Source organism: Dermacentor silvarum, chromosome 1, assembly GCF_013339745.2.
Source record: "Dermacentor silvarum isolate Dsil-2018 chromosome 1, BIME_Dsil_1.4, whole genome shotgun sequence".
Lineage (NCBI taxonomy): Eukaryota > Metazoa > Arthropoda > Arachnida > Ixodida > Ixodidae > Dermacentor > Dermacentor silvarum.
In genome coordinates, this window is record NC_051154.1 from 430871887 (window position 1) to 430896832 (window position 24946).

The window sequence follows — 24946 nt, forward strand, 5'->3', positions numbered from 1 at the left end:
CAACGGTCTTAGGAACACTTCACATAGCGAGCGGTGTAATTATGAGCAGACAATTGAACCGGCACGTATATGCAGCTGGCCTACGTTCTACTCCTAGTACGGAAAGGGATCGGTTACACAAAGGCACTATGTGAAGAAGGAAGAAGTTGGACAACGGAGAAAAACCTTATGCAGCTCACATGCACTGTGACAGTGTAATACGATTCCATTGGAATAATTAAGCCTGCACCAAAAACGTCATCGCAGTCATCATGCCATCGTCGTTTATTGCAGAATTCTTGCCATCCCTCCTAAGTCAACGTCTTAGCTTTGCTGTCGTCGTCGTCTTCATGCTTCATCGCCGTCCTCACCGTCGTCGTCATATGCTGGCAGTTGTCACGACGCGCTGTCGTCATCCTCTTCTGCCACATGTCGTCGTCTTCATGCTGCTTTCATTATTAAGTTGCCTCCGTTTGACCACATCTGTCTTCATGCCATAATTGTCATGTCGTCGTGGTCATCATGCAGTCGTCAGTATCATGCCTTCGTTGACGACGCACAACACACATCACTCTTTTTTCTTCACACTTCGCAATAGAGTCCGCGTTTGCACAGACACGCGACGACCTCTGGTGCGCCTTGGAAGACTTGCGAAAGGGGCCAAAAAAGGCGAAGGCTGGAATTTGGAAAAGCGAGGAAAAGAATGGTAATCAAAAAATAATAGCAATAAAGTCAAGTGGAAAGAACGAGCAAAGAACCAGAGTCACGAACAGCGGATAGTAAAAAGGGCCGCCACGTTAGAAGCTGTAGAATTCACGACATAATACCTTATCACAGCAAGAAATACAATTTCGGCTAGTTCGTATAGCTCATCGCGGTGTCTTAGGCGTCAAGCAGAACCCAATAGAAAGAGCAAGGAATCGCCTTTGTCCATCGTGTTCCTGTTGTGTTTCGCTTGGAACCTCGTACAGAGCGATTAACCATACTAGATAATTCTGAGAGGTTGACAATTACTAGCCATAACTGCCGGTCGAAGGACAAGCCCGAAAGCACAGACACAACAGAAAGCAAGCATGCATGGTGACATTGGCGGAGGGCTTTGAGTCTCACAGGAATAACCAAGTAGGCCAATTACGACAAGCCCTTCTGGAGGTTTAACACTATCTTGCTAAAGTAAAATGTAGCGATGGATACAAACCACGATAACACAGACAGTTCGCGGTAGAAGCGAAACAGCTAAATTACAAAATATAAATTATGGCGAGCAATACCTCTGCCATCTTTTCAGTCCTAGCGTGTACATCATACAGCATGCACGGTGATCCTGTGTGATTAGCATTCCAATGACCAAAACTGCGTGAAGCTCCTTAAGCACATCAATCGATATTTCATATCATTATAGTAGACTTCCGCTATGTTGTGGATTCCAGTGAATTCGCTTTTTTAGTTAATTCGCTATTCGCCGAAGATCCCGGTCCGCGCCCTTGCATTTCTGCGGGCCCAAACGTTGGTTATCTCGGCCTTAAAATTAGCCTTCGGCGGATAATTTAAAAAATCTTTGTTATGCGAAGCAGTGTTCGCAGAGCCTACCAAGTTGACGAAACGACCATGAAAGCCCAAAGACAAGACTACCATCATCCTTTAGTGTTGCCTTTACTTAGTGCCCATGTCCGAACCCATTCCAGTGGTTTTTCAGTGTTTATATTTTTTCGCTGAGTCATTGTCATTTTTTGCTGAGTCATGCTCATGACTATTAGTTCTACTATCACCCTTTAGTGTTTCCTTCCCTTAGTGCCCACGTCCAAACCCATTCCAGTGGTTTTTCAGTGTTTATATTTTTTTCGCCGAGTCATTGTCATTTTTGCTGAGTCATGCTCATGGCTATAACTTCTACCATCACCCTTTAGTGTTTCCTTCACTTAGTGCCCACGTCCGAACCCATTCCAGTGGTCTTTGAGTGTTAATTTTTTCGCTTAGTCTTGTCATTTCTTGCTGAGTCATGTTCATTATTGAGTCATTATTGTATTCTACTATCATTATCGTTACTATCGTAACCATAGTTGCATCAATTACCATCATTTATTCTCGATTCTTTGCCACTTTGGGGGTTTTTTTTACCCATGAGAGCACCAAGACGTAGGCAGATAGATACTATCGAACTGGCAAATGTTGGCTAAGAAATTTTAAAAATATCACCAGCCGTACCCTTGTTGAAAAGATGGGGGTAAGCGAAGCTTGTGTATCTGACCTTCGTCAGGGTAACGTGAAGTTCACGACATATCAAGGTAATAAAACAAACGTTTATAAATGCATACATCGAGGGAAGCAAGCGTAATACGCAACGGAAGGGAAAGTTTACGAAAGGGAAACAAAACTGGAAGGAAAGGGAACGAAAAGTACCACGAAAGAGAACGAAAAGTAGCAGGAAAGGGAACGGAATGTAGTAGGTCAAGTACACACACAAGCTTCGCTTACTCCCATTTTCTTGGCAGGGGAAGGGCTGGTGGTTTTCTCTCTCTCTATTTCTGTCTCTCTCTCTCTTTCTTTTTGTCCTTGGTATGCGCCATTGAGCTTGGACCCTTTCTGCACTATCACCAGGATCGGCCCACTTTTCAGCGTGACACCACCACCACCACCGCCGCCGAAACTTGTTAGCCTGTCACTCGCTTGACAGGCTCACATGGCGCGGCCCAATGGTGCCACGTCGCGAAAGGTGGGCTGCAATGGGAGTGAGCGTGACAGCTGTACTTGCATTCTCGGCTGCTTGGCTGGGCCGAACGGCGCCAGCCATAGGCCATGGAACGCGTCGGCTTCCACGGGCAACGGCGTTCCAAGCGCGTTCCTGACGCATTTTCCATCCAGCGACAGGTGAAGCCACGGCTGCTCCACGGTTCTGGCTATGCTTGCCACCATAGCTCTGGCTTACTAAGGGTGTGCCTAATGCGTGTGTGATGCCAGGTTCTTACGTTTTAATGTTTCTGGCGGTTCTCTGAGGCGGAGCCTCCCAGAACCCAATCGAGGACAAAGCCGTTGGTTGGGAAACACACACAAACTTTTAATAAAACTAGAAACGAAAATTAACCCATAAAAACAAACACTTCAAGCGACTATCACGGCACAAAACGTTCGGGCAGCAAGTTCGGGCAGCAAGCAGGCGTGTGTGCGTACTAGAGTCGACGCGGAGCAGCGGAGACGAGACGACGAGAGAAGCGGTGTTGGTCCACCAAAAGATCGCTGTATCTGGTCGTCGTACAGGCTGCCAGAGCGTGGTAGCTCTGGCTCGAAGGGAGAAGACAGGCGGCTCGGCAGCACGGGCCGACGGCGGTGGCGTTCTAGCCGGGCAGCTGGTCGTGGCACTCGGGCTCGTAGCCCGACAGCTCACGTTCTGCCCACGGGCGCAGACGCTCACCGGCCTCGGGCAGCAGCAGTTGACTATGGGGCAGAGGGGCGATGCCCAGGAAGGCAGGCGGCTAGGCAGCACGGGTTGACGGCGGCGGCGTTCTGGCCAGGCAGCTGGTCGTGGAGCTCGGGCCCGTAGCCCGACAGCTCTCGTTCTGCCCACGGACGTAGACGCTCACCGGCTTCGGGCAGCAGTTCCCAAACGATGGAGTGGCGACGCCCAGGAATGGGTTGGCAGGAGGCCCCGGCCGGGTGAAGTCTTGGTGGCTCGGGTCCGGAACTCGACGGCCGTCTTCAACCCCCGATCCGGTGGCCGACCTTCTCCTGGTGCCGCTTCTGGAACTGTTCCCCCCTACTGCCAGCGCGGCTCGCTTTTTTGCCGCTCTGGCCGATTTGTCATTTGTTCATTGGCTGCTTGAAGCTCCGTGGTCTTTTGCGATTGGATCCCTTTTTCTTTGTTTTGTTTCTCGCGCCGCGTGTTCACGCGCCGGACGGTCTTCGGCGTCGTCGTTTTCCATCAGCATGGAATTCGCCTTGGCACGCGCTCTCCTTGTCGTCTGCTCGTTTGAATGCCCAACGCACCTTGTCGCACACCATAAATATCACCGTCGCGCACCACACATAATAGCGTGCCTCATTGCACACTTCACGTGGTCACAGAGACGCGCTCGTGCCCCTGCTCGCGCGTTCGTCGTCGTCTTCCACAGCTGGCTCCAACACCGCTGATCCTGCCAGCGTTCGATACTGCCGCTTCCTCTGCGAAGGTGCTGACAGCGCTGGCGCACTACCACTAGGTGCAGCGATTTTGGTAAGTTCTGCCGCTGGCCAGTTGCCACTTAATTCTTTATAAACGTGTCTTAATCGTGATAAAAAGTGTGTCAAGATTGCAATCAGGCTTTCGCCTTCACGTTTTACAAACGTGTAACACTAGCTTAATTTTGATTCAACACGTCTTAATGATGCATGAAACTTCAGCTTGCTCTGCAAGGTACCAGGGGCACGCGTTCGTTAATGAAAACCTGCAGCACGCCTTTGGTCGTAGTGTGCCATTTGCTCTTTCCAGCTCATGAAAGATTCGCTTTTACCGATTCGCACAGTGTGTGGGATCCGCATACTTCTTTGTTTTGTCAAATCTTTTTCAAGGCTATCAAAGTTCGAGTGCCCTCTCCTCTTATGAAGGGCGCGTGCGTCTGCACGTCGCGCACGGGGCCTCGCATGTGCCGTTCTGAAAGCGCGGAATCAAGGAAATGCACAGCGTGTGCATCTTATTCTTTCCAAGCAGGAACTGCTTAGAAAGAGTAAGATGTGTGGCGGCTCGCAGTACTGTAACAAATGCCTAAGACCCGGTGCCGTAGACTGCTACGCTCGCGCAGTATGAAGTGTGTAGGTTGTTACTGGTTGTCGCTAAGTTTGTCTTGAAAGAATCTGTGATATTTGGCTCCGCGGTTCGACATTATCAGCTCAAAAGGCACATTTTTTTTATTATGCGAGATGGCACACGACGCGCCAGCTCTGATGACGCGATGCGCGCGAAGTAGGATTAACCTCGTCGCGTTAATACTGCACAAGCGCCTTACTTGATCGTCGTACCGTTATGCGCGAAGTAGGATTCACCTCGTCGCGTTAATACTGCACAAGCGCCTTACTTGATCGTCGTACCGTTAGGCGGTTTGGCGTCTGACAGTACGGAAAGCCACGGGCTTCAGTGTTCACACTTACAGAGGTCAATATACTATCCCAGGCCCACGCTCAGGCCCCTGCCGTGCAATCAAGCAGTCCACAAAGGCGTACTCCTGGGACCAAACGTGTGCAGCGCACCGCCGCGATGACCTTGCGCGCTGCTGCCAACATTAATGCAACGGAGCTTGCCGAGCGGCTGCTACAAGACCTCGCCGTGACGTCGCAGCTTCTCGAACTAGACCTTACAGACTGCGTCGCCCTCGACCGACACTGGGTGCACGAATACATCGGCTGGTGTCACAACGTGCTGCACCTTCGCTGCATTGCGTGCCCGCTCATTCCGAGCTTACTCATGCAGACCTTGCGCAGACGGCTTTGGAAGCTTCAGCATATCGAGTTTACATTGACGACGCCTCCTGACGACTTCGACCGGCAGCTTAAAGAACTGCAACAGTTGGGATCAAGCTACCAAGTGGCGACCGTACGCCGAGTGTACGTCGAGTTGGACGGTGAACTCAACTGCATGCTGCTTCGGTCGCTGCTGACGTACTTCCCTTTAATGCAAGACTTGCACGTACACCTCCTCAGCGGGAGCTTCAGGGATGCGGTGCAGGTCATTCGGGAAATATTGCAGGACAGTTTGTTTCTAGAAACCTTCACGTTCAGCTCTGAGGTTTCTTCAACAATGCAGCAAGTGCCTGGGGATGGTGCTGATATTTTGGTTTGGTTGTTTGTCTGCGGCAACGTCACTTTCTGGCAGTCCGGCGAACTTTGCAGCTACACTCGGTTACGAGACCTGGCAACCATACCTGAGTGTGGATACCTTCCCTCGCAGTTGTTACTGGTCGTGGAGCACGACGAAGTGTTGGTCAACGGCAGAATCGGCGATGCTATCTACCGACACGACTGGTCGTACGTGTGCTGTTTGTGCCTCGTCTTATTCCCGGGGCAGACCTTGTCCACCACTTATCCGAGAGCTGACGGCGTCTACTTGGACCCTCTCCGAGAGTTCATGCGCGTGCTCGAGCACGTCGTCGAGCTGAACGTCAGCTCGTTCCACTTCGGTCCGGGCCTCGACCTGGTGCAACTACTTCAGTACGGGGCGTTGAGGTTCCTGCAAGCGCTATCGGCGCCGCCTTGTGGGCTTCGCCATCCGTTCGCGCTGCGGCGTCTGGCCCAACTCTGCCGGAACCTCGAAGACCTGGACGTTCGCTTGGACCGGCAGGGGCGCTTCGATGAGTGTTCTACTTGTAATCTGGACTTCTGTTTTGACTCGGATGACCTGGCCGCACTACACCAGGATGTACCATCGTATCGTTGCGGGCTCCATCGGCTGACACTGAGCGACGTGCCAGCGCTGGCGTCACTGCGCTTCTTGGAGCGATCTCAGGTGACTGCATTTCTTATTTAGGGTGATTTTCAGATTAAAACCGCAGCATATTTTTTTGAAATTATATGTATTTTAATAGGGGTTTGTAACCTACAGCTGACGTCGGAACGGGAAGTCCCGCGGCCGCTGAATTGCTATGGCGTTATGCTGTGAGCATGATTGTATATATGGGCCGGTATATTTTAAGGATTGCTTTCACTCAAATCTATTTCTTCCATGTCATTAATCATTTACGGCCCGTTGAACCCGGTGACAACGCTGGCGGATTGCCGCTCTGAGCAATGACGAAGCTCGAAAAGGAAAAGATTTCGAACAGTATGTTTGCATTATCTCGTTACTAGGTTCGTGGCAACGGATACGTTTTAGAGGAGTGGTAAGCAAACACGGGAGTGTAGCAATCTCAGCTACGAATTGAAAAACCAGAGCCCTTTGCCACGACGTCTCTCCTAGCGGAATAGTGTTGTTCTTTGACGTAAGACATCGTTACAGGGGTAAAAGTGAGTTCCTGCGTAGTTAAATATGTGAAATAAAGTGAATAACAACCGAGTGGATTCTCCCGTGGCATCAAGCGACTTGATTCGATTTGCGCATGCGTCGCGTCGCTTAGCGAAAAATACTGTGGCTCCAATCCACGCTGTGAAGGTGGTTGGACAGCGAAGCTGTAAATGACACCCACAACGATTACTCATTGTGACGTCACTTTAAATCACACACGTGGCTCTACAAAGAGTGAAACCACAGACAAGTGAAATGTACTTAACCACACCCTTTATTACTTCCCAACGACATTACAGTCACGCTGTTCTTCTGGCGTATTTACTTTCCGTGGTCTACCCATGATAACCTGGGATGAACTGAATGCGTTGCTAGACCGTGGTGACGTCACTACGTGATTTCTATGCTGTTGTGTACTTTTCCACTCGGAGTAGCTTACGCAACCGTAATCTTTACTGGGAAACACACGCGGGAGAAGGAACGTGCTTCGCATTATTCGGAGACGTCATTAGCATACATTATACGGTTTGCACTTCACACGAGGGTTTTGAATGACGTCAACCGCTTTCGAAGCAGCTGCAAACCTAATCTTTACCGCAACGCGTAGGAGGGTGTTCCCATTGTTCACACGCGCCTTATCATCCATCATGTGGTTTTGAAGCTTGTTTTGTGGTTTTTCTTTTGAAAACGAGTGCTGAGCTGTATGCTGTATGCCTGATTTGAAAGGAGATATGCTGTTTCTATTCAATTTTTAGCGTGGCGTTTTTTGTTTACGCCAACGACACAAACATTTTCTTGGCTGGTGGAGGTATACAGCTTCGCTGCAAAATTTGCGAAGGCAGCCGCGTGCGCGCCAGTTGCTTTCATCCTACCGTCGTGTAAGCTGTCGCTTTGAGACGTTGTTTCAGCACACAGGTTTCGAGATCGGGGGAGTTCCCCTAGTGAACTGCCTTCAGGATCGCCCAGCTTGTAGCCGAACAGGTTGTGCGGGTTAACAAAAATTGTTATAGGATTAGTCGGTGCTTATATGCGATGGCAAAACCGGAGCGAAGACTGCGGACGTGAGCAAAAATACCCCCGAACAAACGCCCACAGATGAATTGGACGCATGCGCATCTTACGGAGTGAATGCGCTAGAAAGGAAGTGACGTGACTTTTGTCGAATGACAGGTAAGAATAAAAAAATATTTCGCGGCATACAAAGCTAAAGAAATGTCATCGACACATTCATCAGCATAAACTTTGCAATATAAAACTCCTCCAGTATTTCTCTTTTGCGGCAGTGACTTCCTTTATTCTTCGGAATAGAATATAAATTCTTCATTGCATCGTCGTCTTGTCATCCTCACTGCCGTCGTGCAATCATCGTCGTATTGCCGCCACGTCGTTGTGGTTACCCATACAGTTGCTTGCGTTACACGAGCACATTGCGCCACTTGCTAACACTTGCAAATTAGTTCGCATAACATATTTTGATATTGCAATCAATGATTCGCCTTTAGAGGGAAACTGAGATATTTTCATCACTTACGAAAGCGCTGTTTTAGATAAAAGTGACTACTCAAACATCTTTACGCCCTCACTCAGTTTTAACATTTTTTCTTAGTTCCCTTCAAAACTTTGTTCAACGTACCTTAACTGAAAACCCCTGTACTCTCAGGTGGTCGAACTACGTCTCTCCAGCTGCATAGAGCCATCGCACCCGGACTTTCAGGACATCGGAGAAGTGCTGAGCAAGAACGCGAGTCTGCGCTACCTTGTGCTCAAGGACAGTGACCTACCCTTCGGTTCGACGTCCATGTTGGTAATACGTTTTACCCCACGGGCTTTCTATAGTGACAGTGGCTGCTAGGTGACGATGCTGTAACATGGTTGGCGAGCTGAATATGAGCGTCATTCTGTGCAATGGCTATACAGCGTGTTTCACGTAATTTGAACTAAGTATTTAAAAAAAAGTGCTTAACTTCAGCTGAATGGAACCAATGACATACGGTTTGCGATCGTGTGGCGCTGCTTATAATTAAAAAAAAATTATGGGGTTTTACGTGCCAAAACCAGTTCTGATTATGAGGCACGCCGTAGTGGGGGACTCCGGAAATTTGGACCACCTGGGGTTCTTTAACGTGCACCTAAATCTAAGTACACGGGTGTTTTCGCATTTCGCCCCCATCGAAATGCGGCCGCCGTGGTCGGGATTCGATCCCGCGACCTCGTGCTCAGCAGCCCAACACCATAGCCACTGAGCAACCACGGCGGGTGCGCTGCTTATAATTATTGTTTATATTCCGCTTAATTAGTTAATAATTTAAGTCCGTTTATGACAAATTTTTCAGATTCATTTTAGGGCCAAGTACGTTTCGTTACGTTGTAGAGTGGGTTCAGAAATTACCGATGCAATTTTTTATGGCAACGTACGTGCTGCGTGGTGATCTTTTTTCGGCGTTTGAAGATAGCCCGCGAAATATGAAATAAAACCACTTGATTGCGCTCATGCGCTATCGTATTGCAGTGCTATCAACCGTTCGAGCGAAAGAACGAGCGAAATGCAAAAACGCCTGTGTCCCGTGCATTCGGGGTAAAGTTACTATATAGTAAAAAGTACCGCCATCTACTCTTTCCTCCGCCGTCTCCCCTTCTAAAGCGCTTGTTTTTTCTTTCCTTTTTGCTTGCGAAAGCAAGTCGACGGTGGCGCTCCTAGAAAGTCCTCGCTGAAGCTTTCAGGCCAGGCGCGCGCCGCCGCCGCCCCCGGCGACTGCGGCTGCGCAGAGGGACTTTCAACATGGCTCTGAGGCGAAAAACAAAAACAAAATATAAAGAAGTGAAAGCGCGCGCTATCATCGTCCAATCGGAGATACAGGAGAGAGACAAGTGGCGTTGATCAAAGGATGTCGGTACTTTTCCTATATAGGGACTTTAATTGGGAAAACGTTACAGATCCCCTGGTGGTCAAAAATAACCCGGAGTCCCTCACTACTGCTTGCCTCATAATCAAATCGTGGTTTGACCAGTTTGGCCCACAAAACCCCAGAATTCATTCAGCAAAAGAACCGTGTGCGCAGAACGTGGTGAAGTGAGCGGCCCCGGTTCTAGGCATCGGCTTCACAGTGCGTCAGCATCTTTGACTGTGGCACACGGAAAGGAAGCGCCATCGTCCCTGATAAGCGATAGGCTAACAGCACGCATTGTGCTTCCGCTCGAAGCACGATTGAGAGCGTTGCAATATGATAGCGCATGAGTGCAGTCACGTAGTTTTATTTAATGTTTCGCGGGTTTTCTTTAAACGCCGAGAAAAATCACCATGCAGAATGTACATAGCCACAAAAAAATCGGATCGGCCGTTTCTGAGCCCCGTCTACAGCGTAACGAAATGCACTTGGCCCTAAAGTGAATATTAAAAAGTGAATAATTGATCTCAGGTAAATAATTCATTCAGCGGAATACACAAATATTTTGAGAGGCACCATATGACGGCAAACCATATGTCATTGGTTTTACCAAGCTGCGGTTAACCACTTTTTTTAAATCCTTAGTTCAAGTTATCTGAAACACCCTGCATATGCTTTAGAATTTTTAGAACGAGTATAGATATCATGAAAGCTGTCTCTGAACGCTTTTCCTACAAATCACCTGCTCGTTGTCTGTACTTAGCACTAAGCAAAACGAAAATAATTTTGAGGATTTCTCTATAACAAACCTGTATACATTTTATAACACATGAAGAGAAACTAAAGAAAGTGTGCTCGCAACCTCCAGATAATCAATAGACTAGCTGTTTACTCATTCATATACGTGTAGCAGCTTAGTCGATGCAATAATTAAAAACAACCACTCCGCCTGTGCGTTGACCACAACCGACAGATTACAAGCGCTGTTATTAACATTTATCTCCATAGAAACGGTAAAATTTTGATACTAAATATGACAATACTCATATTTTCAGACATAGTAGTCTACAAAATGTTTATAGGCTACCTATGACGGCGTACAGGTTCTCAGAATTTTGCACTTTGCTGAGCACAGTCTACTAACGCAGGAAAAATAACGTACGAGGACGTTGTTTCTTACAGAAAGACTGTAGAACATTAACAGAAGTCCTCAGCTAAAGGATAGAGATGGTGCATAGAAAGCCTGTAGAACTACGCCAGCACAGTTAATTTCACTAGTGACTTTTTTTTGCAGACGATTCCCTTGAAGGTGCAAGCAGTAAAGGAATTTTGTAGGGCTAGTATGGACTGCATTTGCAAAAGCAGAAAATTCAGTTTTATGAGGGTGCTGATAAGGGATAGAAGGGCGAAAAAGGTCCCCACTGCAACGATTCTATCCGGTCCTCGAAGACCTTTACTGCGACAGCGTAAATTATCTGCAATCACGAGTAAATGCTGCATAATCTAAACGATTTATTGCTCTTTTTCTGTGCGCTAAGCAGCAATAATTCAAGCTCCCCACTATCTTTCTAAACTAATTTTTTACAAATATTGTTTATTGTCTAACTTCTCACCATCTTCTTTTGAGTGTTTTACGTTTTCGAGAACCACCTCACTGCAATCAACTGTCTTTACGTCTTTAACTGTTCACACAAATATTTGTGATAACTGTATGTAGCACGAACCAAACCCTGAGCAAATAGCTTCTCGGCGGTGTCCTTTTGGCTATAGTTGCATTTTAGACAACAAAAAGGTTACGTACGTAGACACGCCTATATATCCTTGCAGGGCTTCGGCGCAATGGCATAGGGTGAGCACATTTTCACAGAACTTCAAGTGATTCAGTAGCTCAAAACTGTTGTCACAATTAAAAAAAACTCGAAAAACTTGGGTAGTACCCATCTATTTATTGATGACTGTCAGTACGAACTTTTTTCAGTTTTCAGTCCTGAAGACGCCATTCGGTGTGTTCAGCTTCACACGTGTGTTGTAGTCGATAGGCAGTCTACACCGCTGAAAGGGGCGACTCTTTGGCGATTCGCTTCTTGTATCTGCTTCAGCGTTTAATCACTCGCTGCAGCTTCTTGAGGTGTCATAACTAGTGTTTCGCTCTGTCACTGCTTGTGCTGACGCAGCAGCTCTCTTTGGAGCCATATGAAGTACTACTGTAAAGATACAGCTGTTACTATTTTACCCCGGGGTTTTTTTTAGATCAGAGTTTTCAAAAGCACAATTGTACTCCGTCAGCTGGATAACTCAAAAAGGCAGACATTACTTCTGCGAGACATGGAAGCTTATAGTCAACGTCATAAAACTTTCCTAAAAAAGTCGCAGTTTCGCCCGGAAGGCGAAGCGTTCATTGCGACAGCATATTATTACGGTTATACGAAGTAACGTTAGTAGTTTTATCGGCCATATAATTGCCATTAAACATTCGATAACAAACTAGATTATCCAGCTTGTTGTGAAGCGCGCACAGGCGAATGTGAACAGATCTCGCTCGATGACTGCGGGACACTTGCCCTCAAAACGCTGGCGTGGTGAAGAGCTGCAGCAGCGGTGAGCGAAAGCTTCGTACTGCCTCTAGACTCAAAGCGTCTCCGAAACTTGAGATTACGCGACCTCCAACACGCGGCGCGCAAGTGCCCATCGCACTTGAAGGGGGAAGACATCTCACCTCGTGTAGACTATGTACCCACCACAAATTACATCCAAGATAGGGTGCGTGTGGCCGTGCCACGCACAGCAACGGCCGGACTAAAATTGGAGACGCGCGCTCACCTGCCTCATTTCCACCCCATAAGCGTGCGCTCACCCACTCCCACTGCCTTTTTCGCAGAGCACTAGGTGACCTGGAAGATTGCACCCATCAACCGGAATCTTTCTGGCTCACTATCTAAAGGTTTCCCTCACACCTGCAGCATACCGCCACCGCAGGGCGCGATAGGATTTTATCGCACTAAGACTTGAGACGGAACACCACGGCGACTGGGCAGACGATGGCGGAGATTCACCTGCTGTGTTCTTATAATAGCTAGCGCAACAAAAATAAGCATGCAGGCGACTGTGACGTGGGTGACAATACGCATTGTTATTGGTTCTGCCCGACCATGCCACGTGTGCGATTTGGTGGGAGGTGGCCTGCTGGTGTCGGCACTTGTTTTGGTCTGCGTATATCGCCGCCATGATAGGTTGTGAAGCAAGACATAGCAGGATCCAGCCACAGAAACCGGTTGCAATGGTTCGTGTACTTAGATTTAGGTGCACGTTAGAGAAAACCAGGTGGTTAAAATTATTGCGGAACCCGCCACTACGGCGTGTCTCATAATTATATCGTGCTTTTGACACGTACAGCCATTTTCTTTTCTTCAATAACCATAGTAATGCTCCGTCGTGCTATATCACTTTGTTATTTCGTTCCAAAATTTTTATCTCTGTTTAATGGCAGAAATCACTGTTGCGCGTACTAACATGCATCACCTCACACACGAAAACATTCAAAATTGTTATACGAGACTACAGAAACAAACACTATGCTTGTCTATGCATCTGGTGCCGGCCTTGCTAGAAAACTGGCAAACATAACCCGCAGGATTAAGTATTCGAGTCCAAAGGCCTTTGGACTCAAATACTTAATTCAGTGACACTTCGAGGTGAAGTGTCACTGAAATTGCAAACACATAAACATTTGTTTCAGCTAAGGCGCAGTAAGCTTTCAGCAAGCTTTCTTTTTTTCTTTTTTTATTGTTTTTGGAAATAAGTGCGTGCGTTCTGCTGGGTGAGTTAGCGTGCCTCAGTCTCAAGGATCGATGGAGTGAAAAATTGGCCACCAAGCTTGAAATAAAAAAATATGCAATTATTTACTCGTTTATTAGCATAGTTAGTTTCCGCCCGCTCAGACATTACTGATCGGGACGCCGTCAGTTTCACTTCACTCCTGGAAGATGCAGGACGTGTGTCGAGTGAGCTCCGGAACAGCACTTTCCAATATGGTGAACGCGGTTTAAGTCATGCATACGGGACCTCTAAGAGGTGCGACGTAATACTAACGCATCATTATCATCATCATCAGCCTATTCATGTCCACTGCAGGACGAAGGCCTCTCCCTGTGATCTCCACTTACCCCTGTCTTGCGCTGGATGATTCCAACTAGTGCCTGCAAATTTCCTAACTTCATCACCCCACCTAGTTTTCTGCCGTCCTCAACTGCGCTTCTCTTCTCTTGGTACCCATTCTGTGACTCTGATGGTCCACCGGTTATCCATCCTACGCATTACATGACCTGCCCAGCACCATTTCTTCTGCTTAATGTCAACTATAATATCGGCTATCCCCGTTTGTTCTCTGATCCACACCGCTCTCTTCCTGTCTCTTAACGTTATGCCTAACATTTTCCGCTCCATCGCTCTTTGTGCGGTCCTTAATTTGTTCTCGAGCTTCTTTGTTAACCTCCAAGTTTCTGCCCGATATGTTAGCACCGGTAGAATGCAATGATTGTACACTTCTTTTCAACGACAGTGGTAAGCTCCCAGTCAGGATTTTGCAATGCCTGCCGTATGCACTCCAATCCAATTTTATTCTCGTGTAAATTTCTTTCTCGTGATCAGGAGCCCCTGTGAGTAACTGACCTAGATAAACGTACTCCTTTACAGACTCTAGAGCCTGACTAGCGATCCTGAATTCTTGTTCCCTTGCGAGGCTATTGAGCATTATTTTTGTCTTCTTGCGGTTAAGGTCCTCAATCATTTGCTGTAATTCGTCCCCGTTATTGCTGAATAGGACAATGTCATCTGAAAATCGGAGGTTTCTGAGGTATTCGCCATTGATCCTCAATCCTAAGCCTTCCCAGTCTAAAAGCTTGAATACTTGTTCTAAGCATGCAGTAAATAGCATAGGAGAGATTGTGTCTCTTTGTCTGACTCCTTTCTTGATAGGTATCTTTCAAATTTTCTTATGGAGAACCAAAGTTGATGTAGAATCCTTGTAAATATTTGCCAAGATATTCACGTATGCCTCCTGTACTCCTTGATTACGCAATGTCTCAATGACTGCTGGTATCTCTACTGAATCAAATGCTTTTTCATAATCTATGAAAGCCATATAGAGAGGTTGATTGTACTCCACAGATTTCTCTATCTGATTTATGACATGGATATGATCCATCGTAGAATACCCCTTCCTGAAGCCAGCCTGTTCTTTTGGTTGGCTGAAGTCAAGTGTTGCCCTGATCCTATTGGAAATTATCTTGGTGAATATTTTATACAAAACCAAAAGCAAGGTAACGAGCCTATAATTATTAAATTCTTTAATATCTCCCTTCTTATGAATGAGTATAATGTTGGCGTTCTTCCAGCTTTATGGTACATTCGAAGTCGTGAGGCATTCCGTATAAAGGGCCGCAAGCTTTTCAAGCATATCTCCTCCATCTTTTATTAAATCGACTGTTATTCCATCTTCTCCAGCAGCTTTTCCCCTGGTCATGTCTTGCAAGGCCCTTCTAACTTCATCGCTAGTTATAGAAGGAGCCTCTGTAGTAGTTCATCACTACTTCGAATGAAAGTAGCGTGGCTGCTCTGGGTACTGTATAGGTCAGTATAGAATTCTTCCGCTGTTTTTACGATGTCATCGAAATTGCTGATGCTATTACCATGCTTATCTTTCAGTGCATACATCTTGCCTTGTCCTATGCCAAGCTTTCTTACTGATTTCATGCTGCTTCCATATTTTACTGCATCCTCAATCTTTTCCATGTTGTAATTTCGGATATCCCTTACTTTCTTTTTATTGATCAGTTTCGACAGTTCAGCGAATTCTATCTGATCTCTCGAGTTTGATGCTTTCATGTTTTGCCGTTTCTTTATTAAGTCCTTTGTTACTTGGGAGAGCTTACCTACTGGTTGCCTTGGTGTCTTACCTCCCACTTCAATTGCTCCTTCTGAGATCAGCCTAGTTGTGGTTTCATTCATTACCTCTATATTGTCTTCATCTTCCTGTTCTAAAGCTGCATATTTGTTCGCGAGAACCAGCCTGAATTGCTCTGCTTTTACCTTTACTGTGTCTAGATTGGCCTGTTTCTTCTAATTTTATTCTTTCTTTGAATTGAGGGAAATCCTAGACCTGAGACAAACCTATGTTCACTGCACTTTACCCTCCCTAACACTTCTACATCCCGAACAATGCTGGGATCGGCAGAGAGTACGAAATCTATTTCATTCTTTCTTTCTCCATTAGGGCTTTTCCAGGTCCACTTCCTGTTGCTGCGCTTCCTGAAGAAAGTATTCATTATTCGGAGCCTATTCCTTTCCGCGAATTCTACCAGCCTCTCTCCTCTAGTCTTCCTAGAGCCGATGCCGTAGTTGCCAATTGCTTGCTCACCAGCCAGCTTTTCCCCTACTTTTGCATTGAAGTCTCCCATGACTACTGTATACTATGTTTTCACCTTTCTCATTGCTAATTCAATACCTTCATAAAACTGCTCTATTTCTCCATCGTTGTGACTGGAGGTTGGGGCGTAGGCTTGTACTACCTTCATTCTATACCTCCTATTCAGCTTTATTACGACGACTGCTACCCTCTCATTAATGCTGTAGAGTTCATCAATGTTACCCGCTCTGTCCTTATGGATTAGGAATCCTACTTCAAATTCTCTTATCTGGAAGATCTCTGTAACAGACGACGTGGCCGTTAGTCAGCACTGTATAAGCCTCACCGATTCTCCTAACCTCACTAAGGCCAATAATATCCCACGCAATACCTGATAATTCTTCAAATAGCCCTGCTATGCTACCCTCACTCGATAGGGTTCGCATGTTAAACGTTGCCAGGGTCAGTTTCCAGTGGACCCAGAGATTCTTAGCACATTGTGCTGCGTCGCAGGTCTGACCGCCGCATTGGTCAGTTACTTCACGGCCACTGGGGACTGAGGGCCATGGATTAATTATTGGAGTCATGGGGACGTAGTGGCCGAATACTGCACCAGGGAGGCTAATTCCTGTTCTGGTGAGGGAGGGACTTTGTTCTCGGTGATATGTTTTTTTTGCCACCGTTAGGTGTCACTCCATATCTGAAATGCGCCAACGAGTAGAATATGTTTTGTTGACAGGGATGGTGCCGCAATCTCAGAGAGGTGAAGCGAACTACTGCAACGTGACATTAACGAGCGTCGATAGGCAGCGCTACAGTAGTCAGTTACAGCAACCTGTCGTATTTCTGGGCTTTTACGTGCCAAAACCAATTCTGAATTATGAGGCACGCCGTAGTGGAGGGCTCCGGATTAATTTTGGCCACCTGGGGTTCTTTAACGTGCACTACAATGCAAGCACACGGGCGTTTTTTTCGCACTTCGCCTCCATCGAAATGTGGCTGCCGCGGCCAGGATTCGATCTTGCGACCTCGTGCTCAGCAGCGCAACGCCTTAGCTGACTGAGCCACCCCAGCGGCAACTTCTCTAAAATAGCCAATGCCTCCTAAAAAAACTATGCCTGGGACGTGAGCCGGAGAAGCGCTGCCCTACCCTTTCCGTGTTCCTCCTCTCCACTTGGTACAACCACTAGAGCCTCTCGCAGCAAACGCTTGCAACACACCTGCGGCGGCGGCGCGGCGCCGCGCCCTGGTGCAGACGCTGCACGCTCGCCCTTGCCTGCCGTGACCTTTGTTTCACCAGACGACATTCATGCTACATATTGTCGCATTGAAGTGACGGTCTTTGTTAGTAGGCAAAGAGAGGAGGTGACTTGGGAAAACAGTAGCCTTTATTTGGACGAACTTGTGCCCATAAGTGAGCTTTCTTAAGTCCGACAAACCCTGAGATTCAGGCTACCCGCAGCTAGGCAACGAACTTTCCTAAACTTTTCTGACCCCTTGGCCGGCCTATAAAGTTGTCACACCCCAAGTCAGTCAAGGCACTCTTGAAATTTTTACGTACGAGTGGACTGTATGACAGACTACAGTTCCCACAGACGTTACCAACCGCCTGTATTTTTTTACCGGGACTTTGCTTTTTCTCTCCGCTATTCTTTCCGTCTTTAATTTCCCCTTACCCTTCCCCCAGCACAGGGTAGCAAACCAGAGTCTCTTCGGGTTAACCTCCCTGCGTTTCCCACCCCGTTTATATATATCTCTCACTTCTGGCCCCTTACTATTCGAACTGTATCAACGTAGCCCACATCTATACTGACAGCCTCGGTGCTGTTAAGCATCTCAAACAAATAGCTAAAACAATGCCTATTTGTCAGCAGATATACAAAATTCACAATTCTACACGTGTGAACGTTACTGTCAACTGGGTGCAAGCCCATGGTCATGACCACAACAATGACCTTGTGAATCATAATGCTCACTCTTTCCCGACACCCGTAACTTCTCCTCTTTCCCTTCCATCTGACCCCTGTTCTGCCCTCATTGCCAGAAAATCTATCCTCAGGCAGTACACGTGTGCCCTCATCCCCTCGTGTGTCTGCTCTCTACCCCACGATCTTTTTCGGTTGGAGAAAGTCTGTTCGGAGACTTCGAGCCGGGGTGGTCCTTACACCAGCCATCACTTGTATACCTGTGGTGAACCATTTGAAGATGAAGCTCTGTGTCCAAAGTGCTCCCCTCCTGTGTATGGAGCGGATGCCTGCCATCCACTTTGGACGTGCGCTTGGGCAAACACAATTCACGAATGTGGCCTTCGAGGTGTGAAACTGAGCAGCGACCGACCTAATGACTATGAACGATGAGCCACTGTTGCAGTATCTTACGGGCCTTCATGCTTATATTTAATTTCATACTCAAGTTGTGCCGCGCGGCAACTTAAGCGAAAAGAAAAAAAAAACATCACTTACTCATTTAATGTAGAATGGACAACGGCACGTGACAAGGGGAGCAGCGCCACTGGGATTTGAGGCAATGCTGTCGGTTTAAAACTTAATACATAAATTGCACCGTACAGGCAGAGAACTTAAACTTGGCCCTTGATAATCACAATGTCCTAACTTAATGACTCAGTTCATTTGTAGACAACCACCAAATAGCATCAGAATTCGTCAGATTCGCGTAACCGTGAGCGAATGGCACGTTGCTTGGCTATAACGTGGGTCCTCGTGGCGTTTGTCGGACAGGTTTGACAGTTTGTAAGTCCATGTGCCCGCTAGGTAATGGAGCATATCTGCAACTCGGCCGCACTGCAAGGCGGCCTTTCAACTAAGAAGTATTTGCACAGACTATGTTTCTCCGTCTCTCTCAGGAAAATAGCACAAGCTGCATGGCTTTCAGGGAATTGCTCCGAAAATCTTATCGAGTCAGTTGTGCTCCCTTGCCAGGAACAGTTTTGTTTCTCGTTCTACTCTTAGAGTACATTGGTATCGTTACCCTGCGGGGGTTCAGCGCTGAGTGGTTCGTTAAAAAAAGAAGCCTTGAAAAACAGCTAACTTGTAAAATTTTGCAATTGTTTCCAGCGTATTCGCTGCGTTAGCTCCCTCCGATATGTCCACTGTGAGCAATAATTCAAGAACGAACAGGTCAGAATAAAATGGCCCGCGCATTTTAAAGCTAAACTTTCCTTTACTCTTCCACCTGCTTTGCGGGTGCTGCCTGTTGCTGTCTTGCTGAGTAGATAATTTGGTCCACTGGGCCCAAAGAGGCAAGCATGCAGAGTAAGAGGTGAAAAAGTCTGCAGCATAGAAGTGAACGCAGGCAGAAGTGAACGTAAAAATTGGGGCCACAGGGTGCATTGAGTGTGGAAGAAATGGAGCTCTGAAATAAGCCTCTAGCAGAACACTGACGATTACTGACGTTGCCAAATGTAAAAAAAAGGTGCCTTATTTTAGTCGCAGAAGTGATGTGATACACAAAAGAAGAACACACACCAGTGTTGCATAATAAATTTAATGTCCATTCGTGTCCTTCTGAGACGTACGTGGCACCTATACATTGAAACGATCGAGCAATTGTGCAACATCTGCATGAAGGTTGCGATGCAATTGCCACTTCGCGCAGATCTTTGCGACAATAGTGTTAGCGTGTGCATAATTGCTTGAACATTTTCGTAAATATTAGTGAAGATTTCCACAGATGCACTGTGTACGCGGTTTTATTAATTTATTTATTTTGTTTCTGCGCTCACTAGCGCGTATGACACTAGTTGGCTTTGTTTTATGGAGGGTAGTTAAAGGGCTGCAGAACGCTTAACTGGAGTTTATGTAGTGCGACACCACACGTACATTGATGCTTTCATGCGCAAGCTCTGCTCGAGCTACTGTTTTTCTAGTTTTTGCGTTGAACTTGACGCTGATGGCTCAAGCATCACCGGAATAGCGCTTTCATTCACGCTTGGTGGAATGACCTACCTGGCACTGAAATTTTAGTTCGCGCGCGGAGATTCAAGAAAACCTTCATATGAGCATACTTTGAACTTTTCCACCTAATCCTCCAACTAAAAAATCTAATCCATGCAACCTCAGTGCATCGCGGTGCTGACGGCCTGGCGCATCACCTCGCCGTCAGCAGTCACGACGAGCAGTAACCGTAATACACTAGCGACTGCAGCGCCATCTGATTGGCTTCACAATATGGAGGTTCACGCATTCCACTGGTAACTTTACGTCTAACGCCATTTTCCGCGTCACTGTTCACGGTGCGGGCGAAATATTTTCTTGCCAGTTTTCTGGTTCTTTTTCCCATTGTGAGTCGATGATTTTCCTACATAGTTACAAAAAAAACTTGACTCGCTGTCTCGGCCCTGCGAAAGTAGATGTCCAGCGAAGCTGTTGAAAACCACCACTACAACTCCTGAGGGGGGTATGCAATTATTTATTGCTTAGAGTAACAGTTATTTAGAGCAATGGTAGTAATGGTAATTTTGGCAGCACACCACTGCGGTTCACTTTTTTCCCTTTGCCACTCTTCGTATTCACGCTGCTCCTCGGGAGTCCTATGCGTTGCCTACCCATAGCGGTGCTGCAACAATGAAATATGTTGCAAGGCTGGTTCTGTTATATATGAAATGCTAGTCAAGTCACTTCCCCCGTCGCAAACTGCCGTCACCGCGCCGTTTGCGCAACAGTAATCTTTACCGGGAAATGTATGCGGGGAGCGCTACGTGCTTCGTATTGTTATCAGGAGCGTCTTATCATCAATGATGCGGTTTGGATGCTCGTTTTGTGCTTGTTCTTTATTGAAAGGAATGTTGTGGTGTATGTTGTATGCGTGATATCAAAGATTACATGCTCTTTTCGCTTCAATCGCTGAAGCTTTTTTTTTCATTTTTTTTATTGCTGGCGGGAATTTTTTCCATAAGGAGGTGCCGCAAAAAATTGCGACCAACTAGAGGCTAACAGCTTCACTGTAAAATCCTTGGGCACCCGTCTATTTTAATTTTGTCACTCATTTTTTGAAGCAGATTATCCTCCGTGTCTCCCATACTTCGAAGGACGTGCAGCCTGTGTCTCCCTATATGCTGCCTCATTTGCAGTTCTTTCGTGCGCACCCAAATCTACCCTTTCTATCATACATCATTGCAGTGCCATCAATGAGGACATATCCATAGTAGCTAGAAGCCCAGCCAGCTTCAAGATAGGTTAGGGGGATACGAAAGGAAACGCTGTCGCATTTGAACACTTCAAAGGCCTTTAAACGGTGTTGACATGCCACAAATGCGTTGATTCTAGGAGCTATGTCCTATGCTTTGTCCTTTAAGCTTACGTGAAGCTTTAGATTTTTGTTTCACTCGCCACAGTAGCCCAGTGGTTATGGCGTCACCCTGTTGAGCTCGATGTCACCGGTTCGATCCTGGCCGCGGCGGACCATTCTGATGTTGGCGAAATGCAAGAACGCTCCTGTATACCTAGCCATCGGTGCACGTTAATGAACCCTAGGTGGTCAAAATTAATCTGGAAGCCCTGACTATACGGCATGCCTCATAACCAGATTGAACTTTTGGTACGTGAAACCGGAGTCTTCTTGCTTTTAATTTACAATTCTCATTACTTCAAAAAATTTGCTTAATGGACAAGCTCACCTTTTTCAAGCACAATCACCTTTCTTTGAAAAGTACAGGGTTGTCCACTCTTAGTACGAACACTGCACCGTGTGGCCGCACTTCGCGGAGCGCCAGCGCACATGGCGCGGCCGCGCATCGAAGCTAAGCGGCGCAGGCGCACAAGGGCTTGGAGGCGGGGCTTCGTGTCGTCTGCTAAAGCGCGCGAGTGAGCCGTGTTTGTGCCGTCTGTTGAGTGAGCCGTGTTTGTGCCGTCTGTTGTCTGCTAAAGCACAGCGCACTCGCGCACAGCGCACTCGCGCACTTTAGCAGACGACACGAAGCCCCACCTCCAAGCTCCTGTGCCGCTTAGCTTGGATGCGCGGCAGTGTCATGTCCACTGGCGCTCCGCGGAGCGCGGCCACACGGTGCCGTGTTCATACTAAGAGTCGACGACCCTATACGTACATACCCCAACCACCCGTACATTTTGCTGCATTTTAAAGTTTCCCCGCCCTCGATCCCTTTGCTTAGGTACACCAGGACGTAGGCAGCTACACATGCATGGGCTGATACATTCGCTGCATTTCATTAAACCATTTACAACCTATCTATCTATCCATCTATCTCTTGCTTTCGTGCTTTCTTCAACGACACTCGTTCGCTTAAAGTGGTGAGCTTGAAATGAAACAGGTTGTGAAATTTTCCATTGCAGAGTAACATTCGCCAGGTCCAGTCGCTGGAGTACTTGTGCCTGGTGTCTGCTGTTCTTCTGGATAGTCATGTGGCTGACATGCACATCAAGGAGCTTGCCAATAAGCTTCCACGCTTGCGTTGTCTCCATGCCCATTATCGAGACAAGGATGACGAACTTGAGAAGAGGATCACGTGGATGCGGCGTGACGACGCGGATGAAGACGGCATCCTGGTTGAGAACAGCCCCTGTGTTCTCTGCTCCACAGCCACATTCATAGGACTCGTCAAGCCACGCAACCGCGGCTTCAGGGCAACCCTGTAGGGTCGGACACAATAACTGCACTGATGTGATATACTTCTGTGCTATAGCGCATCTTCGCAGGACAGTGTTTGCGTGAACCACGATCTCCGCAAACGAACATTCGGACTCTTTGACACTAACAATTCATTGTGTTGTTACATGGGCAGGCCAAGAGATACAACTCACGTTGGAACACACTAAATTCTACGCAGAAAGAAATTTATACAATGCAAATGGCAGTTGTGGCCTACGCATTTCGACGGGATCTGAACAATGTGGTCTTGATTTGCATTAGTGTTGCTATTGGCGGTATGTTTGCCTGATTCACAGTTGCCAGACTTATTAATGAACTTAGAGGCACTTTCTCAGATGCAGACGAAATTGCCATCCAGGAATACTTAATGTGTACGGATGGAGCTGTGTGGCAGTGACTGGAGCTCAAATGTTACCCTGGGCGCGACGTACACGAACATAAGTGGACCTCGAATGGGACTTTTTCATTTTTGCTTTTACGGTTTTAAAGTGCTCTCAAGTTCATGACAACGGTACTCTCCTTTCTTGGAAAGTGCAACGCAACATTTTATAGCCTTTTATGTTCTGACGCCCATACTAAGTAGCTTTGTAAATATTGCATTTATCCTTTTAGTAGGTGTTGCATTCCTAAAATACTTCCTTTTAGCTAGGACAGAACGCTTGTGTGTAAAGGTGTCATTTTATGAAAATAAATACACCTCTTTTGATCTCCCTTGCAAGGTATATCTGCAGTAGCCCAGTCTGCACTCCTTTACTATACGTGCAGTTACCAACGCATCCCTCTAATCATTCATAATGCTTGCTCTGGCACATTAGGCAGTTTAATATATGAATTTCTCTGTGTGGATTTATATGTGTAGTGCAGTGGCATAGCCAGAAATTTTGTTCGGGGGGGGGCTCAGGTTGCAGCGCGGCCTCCTCCTTATAGAATTTGTCATGGGATCAAATGCATGAATAATAACTGCATTGCCAATTTCATTGTATATTAGATGCTGCAAACGAATTATTGAACGCTATGCACTGTCCATTAAAATATGTATGTTTTCATAAAAAAAATATATTCGTATGCCCCAAAAATTGTGGCAGAAATAACTGATATCCATGCTTCCGTGCTTTTTTTTGTTTTTGTCTAATTAATAAGTAAAGAAAACATCACATAAACTTTAGAACTATTGGCCCTTTTCGCGGAGCAGTTTGTTTTAGATAAACGAGATGGCGCTCACGGCGGCGCGCCATACCTCTCCTCAGCGACCGCGCACGAATACAAAATCATTACCGCTTCTACCTTGCTTCTGTGCGATCAGCTGTCGGAAATGCGACGGAGTTTTCGCTAACACACTGTGATACAATCATGCTAGATTGAATAATGTGGATTGAAGACGTGTGCAGTAGTTGGCTGCAAAAATAGTGACTGGCATGTTAAGGAATAGAATGAATCTGTGTGGCGAAGTTCGCGGACCGCTGCTGCAACTGTCCGAACGTGTTACCGGCACTTCGTGATGTACGGCTTTCCTCGAGGATACAAAAATTTGCTCATCCGCCAGCGTTGTATCGCTAACCTTCAAAGAAAGCCCCGGAACGTCGGCAAGAGTGAGTACCACTCATTAAACAATGACAAAGGGAGTAGCACCGCTTCCTGTCATAGTAAGTTTCGTACACAATATCAACACACATCTACCCCAACTGGCACGGAAACTTACACCCACTCTATCGTCGACGTATCAAGAATAAGCGAATGGACGCACAGTTGAATATATGCGCACTGTATACACGGAATAAATGACGGACTACACCTATGGCGCACCAATGGTCGAAGCTGAATGTTTCGTGATGGTTCACAAGAGTAAGCAAGTTACTAGCTGTAATATATTTTTGCTACAAGGTATTACAATGTACAAAACAGCTACGTTTCAAGCCTTGTGCGCAGCAAGAACAAATCTATCGGATTCGGAACTGAGCACACCCGCGAGTGATTAGGCAGAAAATAATCAGATAGTGGCCCCACCAAAGAACTTCACTGAGTCAGAAACTGACAAGCCACTGCTTCAAAATATTTGCCGAATGAAGAACAAAGATCAAAACACACTAATCC

The 24946-nt window shown here is 46.8% G+C and overlaps 1 protein-coding gene across 1 annotated transcript; it reads left to right on the forward strand.

The window, feature by feature from the left end:
* Window positions 1-4088: 4088 nt before the first annotated feature.
* Window positions 4089-23547, forward strand: LOC119437685 (uncharacterized). The gene is made up of 4 exons (XM_037704675.2): window positions 4089-4186; window positions 5120-6448; window positions 8604-8747; window positions 22540-23547. The coding sequence occupies exons 2-4, from the start codon at window positions 5204-5206 to the stop codon at window positions 22840-22842; spliced, it is 1692 nt and encodes a 563-aa protein (XP_037560603.2). The 5' UTR covers window positions 4089-4186; window positions 5120-5203; the 3' UTR covers window positions 22843-23547.
* The last annotated feature ends 1399 nt before the right edge of the window (window positions 23548-24946 follow it).